General features: G+C 39.2%; 1 protein-coding gene across 3 annotated transcripts in view; it reads right to left on the bottom strand.

Moving 5' to 3' along the window:
* The window catches only part of LOC108145355 (metabotropic glutamate receptor 2), a 94,583-nt gene that overhangs the window by 52,729 nt on the left and 23,008 nt on the right, over window positions 1–18,846 (bottom strand). The window contains exons 1-2 of one of the 3 annotated variants that reach the window (XM_017270746.2): window positions 11,187–11,533; window positions 833–2,364 (exon numbers count right to left, since the gene is read on the bottom strand). In XM_017270746.2, the coding sequence (XP_017126235.1) occupies window positions 833–2,078 (1,246 nt within the window). In that variant the 5' untranslated portion in view covers window positions 2,079–2,364; window positions 11,187–11,533. Of the gene's footprint in view, window positions 1–832; window positions 2,365–11,186; window positions 11,534–18,846 lie in introns of those variants that run through there. The other 2 variants (XM_017270745.2, XM_041709866.1) reach the window with 2 other exon arrangements.

The raw sequence follows: 18,846 nt of genomic DNA, 5'->3' as shown, positions 1-18,846 counted from the left end.
TTCAAACAGTGTTAAACTTTTCTAAAGAAATATTTGTCAACGTTAAGTCTAACCCTATTACCATTTTAGGTAATTTATCTTTTAAAATTTGTTCTCTTTCTTATTAAAACAAAAAAATAAAGAAGGTCGCTTGAAATCAGAGTAATAAGTACATCTAAGAAGGCAAATGCAAATATATTATCAATTAATAATTTTTATTTGTCTTAAGTTTAGGTTTCAAGAGTCTCAGTATAAATCCCTTTATTTTACTACTGTTTTAATTGTGTAGCTACGATAGAATGAAAAAATAAAACATATCGAATTCTCAAATTAAAGACAGCAAGAAATCAAATTCTTATAAAATGGTTTTACATATAACCCGACGTCTAGATAAAATTTATAATTTCAAATCTGAAGTGATTTTTTTGAGCCATTGCCTTCTATACATACATATACATAGAAATCGATGGTGTATTAAGACTGTTTGTTAGAAGAAAAAAATTATGTAACTCCAATTATATGGGCTTTAGCTATATAATCGTATACGGCGAAACCATTAGCTTATGGAACATAAGTTTGTGTGAGACTTTTACTCAAGACCATTAAAATATTCGGAAAAGTACAAATGGCTTGTAAAGTTTAAAAAAGTTGTTAGTAGAGTTTGTACTTTTCATATTTCCCCTAAGTAATGGAGATAAAATACTTACAGTTTGCCCAAAGCTTTACCAATTTCATTACGGTTTTCAGATGACTAAGTAATGGAGATAAAATACCTAAGGATTTACCAATTTCGTTATGTTTTTCCAGATGCAAGCGAATCAATGGAAACGGCGACAATGAAAATATCATTTACCTTTGATAAAATCGACGGCCATTTCCAGGCCGTAGGTGTCCTTGTCGCAGTCGTCCAGCAAATGGGCGCCCAGCGTGACGTTCGGCAGCAACTGGTGCTTGTTGACCTGGTCCAGGGTGTAGAGCATCGCCTCCAGGGCCTGGATGCCGCCCTGCGGCATGATGGGACCGCAGGTGATACTGTCCTCGCGCGAGTGGACCATCATCAGGCCGCCCAGGATGACGTCGCCCTCGAGCACGGCGGCGTGCTTAACTGGCCAACCGGAGGACGTGGTGGCGGAGGGGGGCGGACTCTCCAGGGACTTGGCCAGGATCTGGGCCACGCTGCCAGAACCCAGTAGGCGGGGCGTGGGCACGGACTTGCCACTAATCCGGGACGGCGTGCTCGTTATTGCCGGCGATATGGTCGATGTGGCTGCCATCGCTGCCATATTGGCAGCTGTCGGCACCGCTGGCCACGCCTCTGTGGCATTTACATAGTCATGGCTTAGTGCGACATTCGTATTCAATTCTATATCGCCTCCGTCAGCACTCCTGTTGGCCATTTGCGACCCCATGCGCTTAGTTTTCGCCGGCAATATTGCCATGTTTATTTGGCTCGGAATCACTGCTGGTGCAATCTGTTTTTCTATTGTGGCTGGTACATTTACCCGTGCTATTTGTCCAGCTGTTGGACGCGGCAGCAGCATGTGTTGCTCGGGTGACAGAGATGTTGCTGCTGTAGTTGCTTCTACAGCAGTTACTGCGGCTGCTGCTGCTGTTGCTGTTGCTGACACACCTGCTGCTGCTTCTTTTGGAATTGCAGTTGCTGTTGTGATTGCGTCTAGAGTTGCAGCGTACCCCATCCTCTTGAGTTCGCTTTGTTCCACCGACTGGTTTCCGGTGGCCAATGATTCCGGAGAATGTGTCGCTGATCCCGGAGCATCAAGGAGCCCCGAGGGCGTCCTGCTCGAAAGTATTTGGTTGGCAGGTGTCACTTGCAACTTGGACGCGAGTGTGGGTGTGGGTGCGAGTGCGGCTGCCACTTCATCAGCAGCTCTCATCTGTCGCTCAGTGGCTTTTACGGTTTTACCAGGTACTAGCGTTAAATTTAAATTGTCGCTTAATGCGGTGCTGTTCGACCTGCCATCGTCGGACACCCCGGCTAATTGCTGCTGGGACTGACTGCTCACCAGCAATGGTTGCTGCCGCTGCTGCTGCAGCAGCAACATCAACGCGAGCAGCAGCAGTTGCTGTTGCAGTTGCATGGTAGTGCCCTGTACGATACGGTGGGCGATCAGTGCGGCAAGGACATCAGCAGTTTGGCCCGGCACAATAGCCTGAAAAACGGGACGAGGGCCAACGCATTTGTTTCCCGGCACCAGGGCTTGGTTAAATTTCAATTAAGTCCTGACAGCCACCGAAAAGTTGTCTGGCCAACAACACGCGTTTTAATTAAGTTTGACTCGGCGCCTTAATTGATGTGGCTGCTAATTTGCGACCACTCCACTCCCGGCCAGAACGTTTTTATGGGTTGCCAACTTTGTTGCAAAACTGAAAAATAAGAGGCAAGTGGAGACTCAAGTTAGCCAGGATATGAATAGTAGAAAAAAAAAGACTGCGAGGCGAAGCGGATGGGAAAGTGAATTATAAATGTTGGTAGTTAAGCGAATTTAATGAGCAGTGAAAATATGCATAAAATGGGCAGACATTTGTTTTTTTTTACAGCTCTACGAGCTTCATTTTGGCCAAAATGCTCACTGGCCAAGGGGGAAATTTTAGCCTGAGTAAATGTTGTGGCGAAGTGACAATAAATGAAGTTCTTTAAGAGCTTGGGTTACGAAAATCATTTTTAAAACAGTTCAGTCCTTTTAAGAAGACTTTTTCACAATATTTATGAGCTTAATATAAACTATTTTCGGATATGTGTGGAAAACAGTAGGTGTGTCTAAATATTTAAAGTTTTATATATTTTGTGGTTTTTATTTGTGGTTATTATTATTCACCACAGGTTGTCAGCTACAATACATACACAATATAATCTACACATATAACCAATTTGATAAATTAGTTTTTATATGTCCATACACATTTAACTACATCAGAATACTAAATAAATTGTGTTTTATAATGAGCGCAAAATGTTTTCTAATCATATTATTTTGTTCCATTTACCAGCTTAATGGAAATGCAAAAAAAAAATTATTGACTATTATTTGTGAAAAGTTTTAGTCAATCTACATGTAATATGTCTGTTGTCTGTTTATTTTCGGCGTTTCATTGTTTGGCCCTTCTTTTTTATCAATATCAATCCCCACGGCAAATGGTCCAATGACTGTCTGCCCAAAGTGATGAGATTAATTAAATTTTGGTATCAGGGATACTGGGGAAACAGAGATACTGGGACCAACATTTTCATTAGTTGCGCCGCCCGTTAATTTATGGCCACGTTTCGGCAATTTGTGGCAGGCCTTCCTCTCGGCAGCCCACACATCTTGTCTATTTTCACATGCCAGTTGACACTTATTTTGGGGCGTGTGTCCGAATTTTCCCACGCAGGCAGAAAAATTCTGCAGCTATTTTGGTCGGACAAAGTCAACAAATTTGGTGATATGCTAAATTGTGGCACGAAAGGCATCTGGGTAATTGTAAAAATAAGCCCCAAACCATTGAACGATAAATCTGTAAAAATGGTAAGCCAGCAAACCCCAAGAATTTTGCTTGCCTGGCTAATTGGATCATAACTATACGACTACATAAATACATGGACCTAACCCCAAGACCATCGAAAACCCATTAAAGGGAATCATTAAGCGGCGACAAAGTGGCTAATTGGTTTCGGCCCAGTAGCTGAAGTCTTTTTGTCAGGCAGCCTGCCATCTAATTAGCCCCCTATAATTAACACAAATACTTTGATTAGATTGACCGGCCCTGCAACTAAACATCCGGCTAAGCCGGTTGGCATGGACTTCAAAAATGCTGGCTGGGTGTGTGGAAGTCCATTTCCGGTAAATGATATTTTCGTTAGCCTTTTTTTCTATCTATTCAAGCAGGATTTCCTTATTTGCTGACACAGGACAAACAGCCGCCCTATACCTACGCACTTTTCTGTTTGCTCACATTTGTGTAAAAAGAGCTTACTGGAAGTTGTTTACATTTGCAATGGACTGCAAAAATGGAATGTAAGTGGATAGAAACTTTTTAAAAGCACACTTCATTGAGTTTATCATTTTTCTTGCCTAATCGCTCTGATTTGTAAGCATTTGGAAAGAATTTCGGGGAAAGAATTTCAGGGAAATCTAATTTATCGGAATTTTACGGGGATATTTCCGTTACAAGGACAAAAGGCTCCTCTGAACCCTGCAATCGCTTTGGGCTCGTTATATGGCTGGCATGAAAGACATGCAGACGGCCATTCAGGTAATGAACGTGTTTCAGTTTCTGCCCATGATTTTTTATGCGCAAATTATGCACAAAGTTCAGCTGAACGCAAGACCCCAAAAAAAAGGGCTGCGCAAAAATGTAAAATTAATGACCACCTTTCCCTAGCGTCTATCCCAACGTAGTCGGCTCTCAATTTGAAATATTATTTATTAACCCGGCCATAATGGCTGGCGCGTGATGTGACTGAATTGTCGGACTGGCGGCTGACCACTTAAAGCACGATTATCCATAATGAATATGCAATCCGGGCGTTACGCAGGAATTTCGCATTAAGTATTAACAATGTGTGCGCAGTCATTTATCAACACGCCTGTGGGCGCGCTTTAAATTTGTAATGAGCTCTCAACTCAGTCAGTCAATGGCCTGCTGGTACTTTATAAAAATAAATTAAATCTATAAATATGCAAGTGCCAATCCCAGATCCTTTAAATTACTCCAGTGGTTCTCATTACACTCACAAAATAAAATTGTAAGTACAAAAATAGGAAAGTATATTACAATTTTTTTAATAGTCTTACACTTTTAAAATAACTTTAAACTCCGTTATTTTGTAATTATCTGTTCTATTATTAAATGATTTTTTACATAAATATTTTGTTTTGCAGAAATAATTAATCTTTTAAATAAAAAAAATGTATCCTGGTATATACAATTTTATTTTCAGATTTTTTAAAGCTCTAATAAATTTAAAAAAAAATAATATATAATTCTACGTGTAGATCGTTAATTAAGGCGTGAAATGTAATTTATTCTGCCGCACGCAATTCGGTCAGCCATTTCTTTAACTTGTCCAAAAGTTTTTCCCATTTTTTCATACTCGTTTAATTTCATTTGTTATCACTTTTATTGTTTTGCCAATTAAAAAGTTGGAACATTTATTTTGCGCGCTTTCAGTTATCCGTCTTCGCCGACCGAGTGAGGCTAAAAAAAATTTAAAATACGATTTTAAGCACTTCGGCGACAAACAGAGAACGTGAAAAAGTTTTAAGCCAACTTTTAATTAGTGGCGTCCAACATGCACCAGTCAAAATTCCCCGTAGTGGGCCTGAGTACACGGTGGGCTAAGAACGGAGGCGAAAGCCGGAGCTAATTTTCTATTCATGCACATCATCGCTGGCATTAAGCTGGTCTTTAAAGTTTGTCAGGTCAACGATGGCTTTATGGCTTGCTCTACAAGTTGGCTTAAATGGCAGTGGGTCACTCAGCGGGTCGCACTTATCACAAGCCCACTTCATTCCTCCTGTCAGTTGGCCCGATTACTTGGCTACTGTCCACATAAATCAGCCAATATCGCTGCCAACTCTTTAGAACTTTTAACTCGCTGGTCTTCGGCTTTCAGTTAGGGCCAACTAAAGCCATGCTTAATTCCATGAGGTTTTATTTGTGTTTTCCAGTTGAAAAGCTTCTGGTCAGTGGCGCCAACCCCCTTTGTTCGCCCCCCGAATGTCCTTTCCGGCAGGACTTAGTGCCGACCGTTTTGCCGCCCATAATGCGATACATCGCTGGCGGCATTCCTCGCGGCTGTTTCGGGGCCAGTAGTAAACAAATTAATCCCATTTCACCAGTGAGCTGGCGGGCCGAACGGAAGGTCGGTATAAATTAAGTAATTAACTCGATTGTGGGCTCCTACTTGGGTTAATTGATGCTGTGTCAATGCGTTTACACGCGCTCTCTCCTCTATCTACTGTTTAATTAATTTGTTTTGGAAACTTGCGATATTTGAAATTCCAATCTGGGCCCGCACACATGTGGTGCAAAGCGAAAATAATCTTAAGAGTATTAAGATTTCATAAGTGGATTACATGAAGTGCAGAAAAAGCGAAGCAAATTAATCAAATTTAATCGCATTTCGCCGACAAAGCTCAAAGTAATTTGCAGCACACCGGGCGTATGGGTAACGCAATCGACGAGTACCAGTAGCCCGACCCCCAAATACTTTTAAGTGCTGCGCACGAGAGGACTCATTACGGAAATTGCTTTACACAGACCGAAATGAGCTCAGGCACATTCCGCATTCCAGAAGCTACGAAGCACCACCAGTCGTCGAGGAGGCAATCATATGCTTATTGAAGTGGGACGCCGTCTTCGCTTTCGGTTTCACTTTGTCAAATGAATAAGTAAACAAAAGACTGAGTCGGGAGCCTCGAAGAGAATTGACCAACAGGTTAAAGCCCTGACATACTGCATTCTCTAACAGAACGTGGTTTTAATGAACAATTCAATGGGAAAGGTGGGGCACAACATAAAAATGGCAAATGACGATATTCAATAAGGTAAGAATTTATTTGTAATTTTAGATATCTTCTTGTTTGTAAAAAAAGGTTGCTTGATTTAACATATAACAAGTCAAGCCAATCAATTTAACCATTTTTTTTTGTATGGCTTTGGAAACAATATTACCTATTTTAAATAAAATATACCAAAATGTATTCTAATGCTTGGTATCCTCTCAAGTAAACGAAATGCAAGAGACTTGTGTGACACTCCATACTGCGGTGCTGTTTGGGACAAACAGAATCTTAGGTTTTCCTAGAAATCTCGCCAACGTAAAATTGTACCATTTTGTTACGGTTGAAGGAGTGTTCTATTATATCTTTAAAGTGGAATACGTGAAAATTGGTTTGACGTTTGACATTTTATAACATATTGCTTTTCAAACTAACCTCTTTGCCTGGAATACAAATATTGCCCTACAATTCTTGTTAAAATGCAAGCTACGTTTCAAATTCCACCGCTAACTTGAAGTTCATTAAGGGTCTTAGCAAACAATATCAAACTAATTTAAATTAAAATAAAATGCCGCTGAGCTAGGGAGTGCATTCTCCTAAAACGCTCCGAGAAAATTATTTAGGAAAACACATGACTCGGCTTTTTCTTGCCCATCCGAACAACCTCTTTTCGCTCAACATCAAGCCCACTGTGCTGTCTGTCAGCGGTTGAGGAAAAACCGTCAAGACAGGCCTTCAAGGAGAATGAGAGACTTCGGCTGCCAGACAAAACATGGGAAACTTCCCCCACAAGCCGCCCATATCTGGTCTTTTCTAATCCTCGTCCATGGTTTTCCTTTTTTTCCGAGATCCTGCCTCTTCCTGTTGACAGAGCGGCTGTTTGTTTATTGATTTTGTGTTTGTTTTTTTTTTGGCGGTGCGTGTATATGGAGATTGGCACTGATAGCAGTCGAAATGATATACATATACACGCCACATTAAATGGATTATTTAATGTTGTCACTCACGTACGTATGCCGAGCAAATGATGCGTGCAGCTGATAGACCCCGCAAGTCCTGATTCCCGACAAAATCTTCCTCGGCTCGATACTGGGGTACACAATGTTGCCACGAATGCCCCGATTACACCGGAGGGAGCCATCTCCATTTGTCATGTGCCCCGTCGCTTCGATTCTTGAACGAAGGAGGTTAAAGTTGATTGTGCTTGAAATTGGTCGCTTTCACTGTATGCCCCACTTGGTTACTCATCTTAATTGCGGGTTTGCCAAGCATCCGGCTTTATTTACCACGACCTTCGTCGGGGTATTTATAACAAATGTACAGCCTAAACAAGTCTGAAATGGCATACACTTTTGTTAAACAACAAACCAGCGAGCAAGAAGATGTATCTTTAAACGCATCAACTTATTTATTTCATGTTTTCAAAATAAATTCTACAAAACGAATCTAAAATCTTTTAATTATATTATATATATTGAATTATATTTATTTAATTTATTTTTGTTTGCATAATTACTCATTCAAATTGCATTTAAATGCCATTCAATTTAAAGTATATTATGTATATAAAATATGCTAATTACAATACATAAATAATAATTTCCAACTCATTTAGCCAGCTATTTAAGTAGAATTTTCCCGTTAAATTCAAACCACAAATTACAAATTATGCAAACTGAATGTAATAGACAGTGAAAGGATTATAGCTGTGTGCAGTCAAGTACTGGTTTATTGATGCTTATTCCGCTTCGTTTGCCTTGAAGATTCAGTATTGACTAGTGTAGCCTTTTGGCCCGGCTTATCAGTCATTTAAATTGATGGTCGACAGCTTGCTAATTAAGCCTGGCCCCAGGGCCCAGACTTGATATTTCAGCCATATCGGGGAAATCACTCATCTGCCTGCGATTATAATTAACCATATTATTCACGTTTATCGAGTGCGCACTCCACCACACACGCCTCAATAAATAATAGCAGCACAGACGGAAAAACAGGAATGGCTGGAAAAAGAAGAGCGGTTGTGGCCTAAGCCACTTTGGGCTTAGCTCTTGATCTACGAGTTGTAGGCAAGCTAATGCCATACATATGCCCCTACGATGATGTTCGCATACGCGTTTCAGCCAAGAGTCGCGCATTTGTAACGCAAATAAGGATGAAAAGCGGGGCAAAAACTTCAAGCAGGAGCTTACTAAATCAAAGGACGCCTTCATAAATAAATAATGCGGATTAAGGCACTTCAGCTGAAGGAATTCCGTATGCTTATATAAGCACTTGAAATTGCTGACAGGCTTTCTCAAAAGTGTTTGCCTCCGATTGCACAAAAGCGCATCCGGAAGCCAATTGTAAGGCAATTTGGGAGCTCATTAGTGCAGAATGTTTCTCTTCCGATGAATGGCAGAGAGCAAAACCAAAAGCTGGCTTTTTGCAGAAACAAATTCAAAACTAATCCATAACAATCAAATGCAAATGCAGCTGCAGCTGCAAGAAAGATTTTGGCAAGGTTTGCCAAACTCTGAACTAGCCAATTATGGCAAACAGATAGAAACCATTTCGGTAAGCAAAAACCCAAATGCTGTCGACTCAAAGCTATGTTTTTGTGTACTCCTTTTTTCACTTTATTATCGTTCATCTTACCCTCACAAAATTGGCCATTTAATGCCAGCCTTGGACGGCTTTAAAGAGCCGTAAAGGCGGCGATGCAAAGCTGTAATAATAAATATTAATGGCTGCTGGGAATGGGAAAACCCCAATGGCCACCATTTCCGAGGCCCAAACTTGGTTCCCATTCGCTGTTAAAATATTTATTTATTCACGCACCCGCAGCCCCGGAGCTTAATTTGCACTAGAGCACTTATTGTTCTTAATCTGCTCATGGAGAATTTAATTAAAGCAATGGTTTCGGATGGGGCGAATTCAATTTATGATAGGGTCTAGCATCAATCATGCATATCCTGCGACAACAGGGTGTTCCCAAGGCCACGCCTCGATGCCCATCGCAATATCCTTAAGGTCCTTAAGTTCCTCCAGGCCCCCAGTCCTAAATGGTCAAAAGTCCTTCGAGCATGAAAATGTTGCAAATGGCATTTTGTGTGCGCAGACCCTACACATCGGCCATCTCGTCCGAATTTAATATACTTTCAACACTTTAAACAGGAAACGTCCTCGCATAATTGCTGTGTGAAGGCGCAAAGGGCATTTTAATTAAGTAAGCTGGACTTAGAAAGGCAGTGTGAAATGGCTAAGATACTACGTGATTGCCATTTCGCAGTTTAATCAGCCGGAACTTTTCAGTCATGACATTCAAGTTCAGAGATAAAAATTACAATTTAAGGCTAAGCGAAATTTAAAGTTTTAAGTCCATTAGTAAGCCTCAAATAACAAACTAGGATTAGAATTTTCAAAGAACTTTCCAAAGATCTCAGGAAAACTATTTAACCTGACCCACAAAAGTCTGGCCAACAAACTTGAAACTAATTTTCCATCTATTCGTCCAGGCATTAAGCTTCAAAACTTAATGTAGACACCCATATAATCTGGGGGTCGCCTTCTGGTTAGGTTGTGACAATAACTCTGACCAAAACGGGCTTGAAAGTTATTAACAGCAGCTTATCTCTCTTCGGGCTGACCCCCATTATAGTTATTGCGTCAAACTCCAGGTTAGCCGTGAAAAACTTTGCCCGAAAAATGCATTCTCAAGCTTTTGTTCTCAAGTTTAATTCCATTGCACAATTAGCTCTCGTTATTTTGCCCAATGACCCAAGACTAATGAGCTATGTTTAAGCCAAAAACAGTGCCATTTGGCAAACGAACGTACATAAGACCGAATGAAATAAAAAAGTCCGCGAACTCATGAAAAGACGGCGTTAAGTTCACTCTCCAAATATGTAGTTGGCTCATTATAGTTGAATGCTAAAGTTCTTTGTAAAAGCAGATTTTCCAAATGATTCCGAATTTTTGTACTAAGAAAAGTGCTAAAGTTCTGTGTAAAGCTGATTTTACAAATGATTCAGAAATTGTGTACTAAGAAATCCAATTACACCGAACATGATAATTAATTATGTATTTCACTTTAACTAACTACACAGTTTAATTTATAGTATGCTCCTTTTAGTGAAAGCTAAAATATTCGGAAATCCCTAGAAGCTTATCGAAAGTTGCGAGCCATTTGCCAAATTTATTTTATTGAATTCCAAACAATATACATTCAACTTTGGCGCCATTAATTTTTACAACACTCAACGCTATTTCACTTCTGCCTTCTCTTTGTTTGTTTAGAATTTTCATTTTCTGAACGCGCAATTATTTCACCGAATAATTGATTTTTATTAGATTTCAGTCTCGGCGGCAAATTAATTTTCCCCGCCGCCGCAGAGCGACAAAACCTCTACGAAGGAGGAGCATCTGTAAGTCATATATAAGCGAGCGCCATTCTTAGCGTTTGCCCACGTTTCTTTTGATGCCACACTGCCCCCGGTATTTGCCCTTTAACCCCAGCTGCCCCTGGCCACTAAGCTGGACTCGTGGCCTCTGCCATAAATCAGCTTTGTTGCATTTAAGTCGGTGCAAACAAGCTAACAACAATAGCAATAAGCCTGCTAAGAACCATATTTTTGCCTATGGAGATTTATAGATTTGCATTTGTATCGGAGGGAAATTTATTATTAAAGCTTAGTTACGATGCACTAAAGTCATGTAAGAACTTACTTTTTTTTAATCCACGAATATTGCGTTTTATTCCATTAAAGTTTATGTTTTATGTAATGAACACGTTTCCTTAAATGTTTTAGTCAGCCTAAAATGTCTTACTTCAATACATTCTTAATAGCTTGCATGAAAAATATTTTTAGTTTATATTTGTTTAACTATTCTCAAGGTAGTTAAAGTTTTTGGCTCTCTTTCTGTGATTTTTATTTGTTTTTTTTTATTTTATTATTTTATTTATTTTATTTTAACGTAATAAATGTATTATTGTTTCGAATATTTGGTTAACTATTATATTTGGTAAGTATTATATACATATATTTCACGAATTACAATCAACAGGTTTTTTTTAAGTTGTATTCTTTTTGTTACATTTTTTTTCTACATAAACAAGGTTTTAATTTTTTAAGCTTTTATCACTCAAACTTTTGTGTCGTTGGGAATACTGATCACATTTGTTTTTAACCGACAACTGGCCGAAGAATCAACCGTGCTCTTTGGATTCGCGTTTAAGACTGACTGGAGGTTTTCCGAGTGGCAGCAAGGACATCGGGATGCTGTTAGCTGATGTTTGGGAAATTTCCCAACAGAGCTCTGTAAGCAGCTGTTGCCAAACCTGTTATCCTTGCTCCTTGCCGAAGGATATAAAAATATATGTCTTGGGAGTAAAGAGCCTTATTGAAAATAAATATTAAGGAATATATTGAAAATACATTTACTTGTAAATTACATTTATGTTTCCACTAAAGATTTTATTTCCCCCTTATGCATTCTATTATATATTACGTATACGCATTCCTTTCTATATTACCTATACGCAGCGGTGTATATTTATTTTAAGCACTGCTTTGGTAGGGATTTAATGACTAGCAGTGATATTTAAGGTTCATGTTTAAAATAAGATAAGCACAATCATAATTGATGGGTGCGAAAATGGGAAAAGTATGGTATGCCGGCTGGACACTCATCATGTTTTTGGGAGGCCGGTGAAAATGTCGGAAGCCATAAGTTTTTCCTCCGCCACATATCAAGTATGCTTGGCTGAGTTTTCCTGCAGACCGGCAAAATGTGTGGGAGTAGTGGACAAAACATCTGCAGATTAGTGCGTTTCCCTCAAAAGTAAACGTTGTACATGTGTCACACCCAGAAAAACAAGTGCTCACCGGGGAATGGGATTCTCAGCAGATTAAACCCAAAAACCTCATATCAACTTTATATCTCTGGTTACATTGTGCAGAGTCATTTAAAATTTTGTTTTACCTCATGTTAGGGCTTTTACCTACCACAGTTAGTATGTAGAATTGATGGTGAAGCAGTGTAATTTCAGGGAAGACAACTTATGGCAACCACAAAGTAGCACAAAATGCTGGTTGGTAATTAAAATATTAAATTACTGTTCCCCTTTGAGATTTTATTTTTTTCCGCACTTATTCATTTGGTAATTTTTTTGCTCATTTATATTTCTAGGTGTTTGTTTTATATTTCCATTTACTCACTTCCTTGATATTGACTAAGCATTTAACTATGGAAAAATGTTTTCTATTATTTTATTCATATTTTATTTGCATCTGAACTGACTTAATTAATATTAAATTTAAATTTAATTAGGAACGAAGACTTCCGAATATTATAATAGGTGTTCTTGCATAGTTTTGGAAATAAAACTATATACGAAAATAAAACTATAAACGAAAAATCATTGTAAACAAGTTGGATATGTTTTCTGCCTTTCTATTTTGACCTTAATATTTTAACACTGTCTAAAACTAGCCGTGATGTATTCCATCCTATTAAGTATTCCATTCCTATTAAGTAACTCTCTTGTTTTAACACCTGTTTTTATACCCTTGCAGAGGGTATTATAATTTCAGTCAGAAGTTTGCAACGCAGTGAAGGAGACATCTCCGACCCTATAAAGTATATATATTCTTGATCAGCATCACTAGTAGAGTCGAACTAGCCATGTCCGTCTGTCCGTCTGTCCGTCTGTCCGTCTGTCAGTCTGTCCGTCTGTCCGTCCGTTTATATGCAAACTAGTCTCTCAGTTTTAAAGCTATCTGCATGAAACTTTACCAAAAGTTGTCTTTCTATTGCAGGTAGTATATAAGTCGGAACGAGCCGGATCGGACGACTATATCATATAGCTCCCATAGGAACAATCGGAAAAATAAATGAAAAATAATTATAACTTTGCTGTTTTTTAATTTTTTTTTAGTTCTTCGACGTTCAGTAATGGTTAAATATTTCCGATTTACGGTTTAAATTTCATCAAAATCGGACGACTATAGCATATAGCTCCCATAGGAACAATCGGAAAAAAAAAATGAAAAAAATTAGAACTTTTCTGTTTTTTAATTTTTTGTTCAGTCCTTCGACATTTAGTAGTGGTTAAATATTTCCGATTTACGGTTTAAATTTCATCAAAATCGGACGACTATAGCACATAGCTCCCATAGGAACAATCGGAAAAATAAATGAAAAAAATTATAACTTTTCTGTTTTTTAATTTTTTGTTCAGTTCTTCGACATATAGCAATGGTTAAATATTTCAGAATTATGGTTTAGATTTTGTCAAAATCGGACGTCTATATCATATAGCTCCCATAGAAATAATATAAATATATAAAATAACTATCAAATAATTGGGTTGCTAATCATCATAGCTTCAATGTTTTTAAACATATACGCAGTAAATCATAATTTTAATGTTTTCAAAAATGTTAAATTCTTGCAATAGCTGCAAGGGTATATGAACTTCGGCTTGCCGAAGTTTGCTTTCTTTCTTGTTTTTGTGTAAATCAATGATTATTTTTTTCGCTAATTTGTGTTTTCTATTAATTACTCCTATTCAGTCTTTTGTCAGCTGCAATTGAAGTGCAAAAAAATTGTTAAACGCTTAACGCACAATTAGGCAGTCAGCCAGAAGACGTGTAAAGTGCGTGCCAATGAGCATTAAATAAATATTTGCACGAGAGCTTGGGTAAACAGCCGGAGTCCAAGAACAACGAGGGTAAGAAGACGTGCTAAACATTTAATACCATTGCACGTCGTGTGGCCGGCAAGACGACAAGCAGCTGACAATGATGACGATGACCTGGCCGGTTCTCGGTACCCGGTTCGTAGTATCCTTAGTTGCCAAGACTGACCCCCGTAATGTCCTGGTCCATGACTATGCCCATCCGTTCTTTTTCACGTTGTGCTCGTTGTTTTTTCTCCCTTTTTGTTGACAGCATAATTACGTTGATGACAGCCGTTCGACGTGGGAGTTGCTAGACGCTAAGCAAACACAGACTTAGCAGTGGACATGGACATGGACGTGAACGTGGCGCCATTAAGTGACCCCAGAGACCCGGACACACATGCGAGTGGGTTCGTGGCTGGAATAACGACAGGTGGCTCCGGTGGTCAGCCATAATGGAGTGTTACGCACAAAGGCCAGCTATGATATAAATAAAGTGCAGTATCTCCCCAGATTATAAGCTCGCCCACTGTGCATCGGTATGCAGCTGGAGCCTCGGCGCCCCACTGTGCCTGTTGATAAACTGCAAGGCATTACTTTGAAATCCCTGCGAACGCATTTGCATTTGCCTTCCAAATTGGAAAAACTTGTTGTTCCGGTTTCGCTTCACAACCAGATTTTATGAAATCTCTTCTTGCTGGCTAAGGGCATGGACATAGTTGCACACAACACAAAACATAAACTTTACACAGGGCACTGGGAATGCCTCACACTTGCCCCATTATTCACTTTTATGGTCGGCAGTCGAGTGTTAATATTGTTATGAATAACGACCTGGAAGTTTCAAATGTCATTCATGTAGCCAAGCATATGAGCACCCTACGAGTTGATGCCTAATTCAATATTTAAGTGCATGCTCTATTCCTTAATGTCAATTTGCTTGCATCTTGCTCACCAAAAAGAAAAGGTCCTTGTGGTCTTGGATGTGATTTTTAAAAAATAGTGATTTATTTTTGACTTTTATGGGAAAGAATTGTGCTTTTCTAACGGTCTTGGCTATACAAAATTTAAAACATTCCTAGTACGGAAACAGTTATTTTATTTTAAAGAAGCTTAAGCGAAAGTTTTTCTATCTGTTATTTAATTTATCTATTCTTTAAGACTAAAATTGAAAGTAAAGCTTTTCACAAAATTCAGTTGAAAAGTTTGTTTAACACATAGCTTACTGAAATTCAGTTGAATAACAAGATTAAAAGCCATCAGCAAAATACTGAAACGGTAGACTAAATAAATAATTATTTAAGGGCAGTGGAAAAGGAAAAAATAAGGTATAAAAAATATATACGGCATTTTAAAACTCTGTACTTTTTTGAAAACGCAAGAGTGCGAAAAAAAGAGTTGCCCTTACTTTTTCGATTGATATTGGGGATAATCAAAGTCGGCGCACAAAAACTATTGCCAAAATTTAATTCTTTTTTAACTTTTTCTTGTGTAGTCTGCGTTTCTGTTTTTTAACTTGGCTGCGGCAACAATGGCGAAGTGCAAAGTCGGTTGAGTTTGTAATCTATGTATCAACATTATTTTTGCGGTTTGGTTAAGTTGTTAAGGCAGTAACAAAAAATGATATATAAATATTTTAAAGTAGATTACTGAATCTACAATTTGTATATATTTAAAGCAACCATAGCTTGCGGCCCAAAACCAGGCTTAGAAAAACCCGACAATAAATAGCAACCAAACTACAAATGTCTTTGGACAAAATGGCCATGGTGTTGGTAGACCGCAGAGCCCTCACACACTTACAAGCGAGCGGGAAAGTTTTGTGCTTGGTAAGTGGGAAACTTTGTCCTGCTGCCATGACAATGATTGTGGTAATGGTCTGTCTCATAATAATGCTAATAATGCCTATGAGTACGTAGTCTGGACGCGACACGCCCAGCAAAATTATAACTGCCGTCGGCACAATGGCGAGATGAGAGTTTCAATTTCCTCCGCGGATCCCAGTGCCAAGTGTTGGGGAAGCAACACTAACTGAGTGTGCAATTTCCCCATTAGCAGGCGCCTGTGGGCGGAAACTTTTTAATTGTCCCTCAGCAACGCAAGCTCCTTGAGGGGAACGCAATGTACCATAACTTTCGCCTTTTGCAGCGCCTGCCGCCTGCAAGTTTGTTAGCCTTTCTGTAGCGTTCACTCGCTCAGTTAGGTTATCAAATCAGGGCAATTAGTGCACCTATGGGAGGCGACAAAGGATTCCTTGGACCGGCACCATCAGTTTGGTTTTGCCTCCTAGTTTGAGAAATTTTGAGGCAACTTGTCAAAGGCCACACCAAGAAATATGGGGGGCTCTGGTTGAAATAGAACCTATACCGAAAGTAACTATTTCGTTAAGGCCTTTAAGAGTTTCTCTCTCTACCTTCCAAAGTATCAGTCGACTTTTGTGGTGGTGCAAAGTAACTTCTTCAATCTACATAGTTAAATGAAATATATAATTCTGTGCGACTGCTGGCCAAAATTCATACCCATTCAGCAATATGCAAATGTAGACCAACAACGCAAATTTCTCTGCTTACAGCTCGCTGATTTTCAATGTTCTGCCAAATATGCAATTCTTTTAAATGAAATAAAACCGTACGACAGCGAGTTAAGTCGCTCTATCCGTTGTTTTGCGAGGATTTAGCGTTCTCCCAGCGATTTTTCCCCCGTGGCGAACGTGTGCGGAATTCGCAAACCGTAAAAAATTCATTTTCTCCCACTCTGTTGTACAAATTGTGTTGCGATTCCGGGATAGTTGGTTGCGATTTAAGCAGCAAAGAGCGGCAGGATGTGGCTTAAAGCCCTCACTTAAAATCAGATTGTCTGGCAGACTGTCATTTGCATAAAGTGACTCCGACTCTGACCAGCCGGAGCAGGTTGGGCGTAGTCCACGGCGACCTAAATCACGAAACACATGGCGCCCATCGGCCTCACAAAGAGAACACAACCAAAATCCTTCGGGCACAAGGGTCTGGATGCAGAGCAAACGAGCAATCCTCTTCATCGGTTTGCAGTGCGTTTGTCATAAAAATGTCACAAAGGTCAACCGGATGGCAATTCTGCGATGGGTCCAGAGATAACAGAATCGGCTACAATATTTGATATTGTTGGACGTTTGTTTTTTCACATTTAAAATGTTTTCGAAGTCACCAGTAAACCTTATCGTTGCTTGAATACAATAAATCGTCTGTAAATAAATCATTTAAGATGGCAAAGTATGCATTTTATTAACTGTCTTAATTCTTATAAAAGTTAATATAAAGAAGTGAAAAATATAATTTTTGTAAACAGTAAAGAAAACAAAATATAATATTTGTAAACATTAAAACAGTAAACAAAAAATAGAACAGCAAAAGTATTTTTTTTTGCGTCCACAAAAATTACCCCTTTTAGTTTTTATAGATGATTTCTCGATTATCCACCACGATATACTAAGATGTCACTAATTTCATGAAAAACAACAATTTTTTAATTTTTTGAAAAGTTTTGGTAAAATACTTATTATTTTTACCACCCATTTGCACCAAACTTTGTTGACATTCTTCAAACAACTTGGCATTACTTATATGTCCCCGGTGAATTCTCTCAAATTCATATACAAATATTGTTTTAGGCAAACCAAATTTATAAAAAGTTTCGAAGCAAGAGCTTCAATAGCAGAAAGTATACAAAATAATTAAGCTTATTTACGAAGTGCATTACACAAACTTAGATGTAAATTAATTTGTGTTAATTGTTTTTACTTGAGCACCGCAAAAGTTTTGCCTTACATTTCCCCGCACCTCGCAGAGCATTTTTGGCAAGCACTTGCCACTGGGAGTAGAATCCTGTTGCGGGTGGATGATGGAAGGAGCTTAATGAATTTCCCGACTGGGTTGCCCTTGACTCTCGTTCACTCACTTCCTGCTTATGGCCCGACATGCTCGCCTGCAAACTTTCGACATTATCCATCCACCCAAGTGGACTCTCTAGCTCCGTGTCCGGCTGGAGTTCGTCGTTCGCCGTTCGTCGTCTTTCCGTGTCACTCGAATGATTAAAGATTTGTTTTTATGTCCATGGCCACCGCTACTTTCTGCTACAATTTATCAAGTTTCAAGGTTGCCGCAGATGTTGTAAAAACTTTGATATTTTGTTTTGAGGTCATAAAACTTCTAATTTAATCAACTTTAAGTTGGCTTTTGCATCACTGAACGCATCCGCCTCCCCATTTATTGGCGAGTTCAAGTCCACAGCTCACGGACAACCATAAAAACAAGACCCTTTAAATATTCAATCGACCTGCCCCACCCACTGGATAGTCGGGTTTTTAGTGCGGTAATCGAAGGTCATGAAAAAGCACATCAAATATGATTGATGATCAATTCGGACATAGTATGTTTTGCCTGGTCGGTCCACACAACTCCGATTCGCCTCGACCCCTGTTTTCACAGCCCTAAAGTCATTAAAAAATACTCTTCACTGCTTCAGCTGCATGAGGTTCTTCCCTTCTGTCGATGACTGAAAGTCGGGACTTTTAAGTCGCTAATGAAGTTATGAAATTGCCCGAGCTTGCAAAACCCTTTTTTTGTGGCCTGCCATCAGCATGACAGCAAACGCGGCTTGTCATCGGGGTAATTAGTCGAAGGATACCCGGGGAAATTCAAATCAGAGAACGACAAAGCTATGAAAATA

Source organism: Drosophila elegans, unplaced genomic scaffold (genome assembly GCF_018152505.1).
Source record: "Drosophila elegans isolate 14027-0461.03 unplaced genomic scaffold, ASM1815250v1 contig_520, whole genome shotgun sequence".
Classification (NCBI taxonomy): Eukaryota; Metazoa; Arthropoda; class Insecta; order Diptera; family Drosophilidae; genus Drosophila; species Drosophila elegans.
The sequence above is the reverse complement of the archived record's forward strand: the minus strand, read 5'-3'. Positions and strand labels throughout refer to the sequence as shown.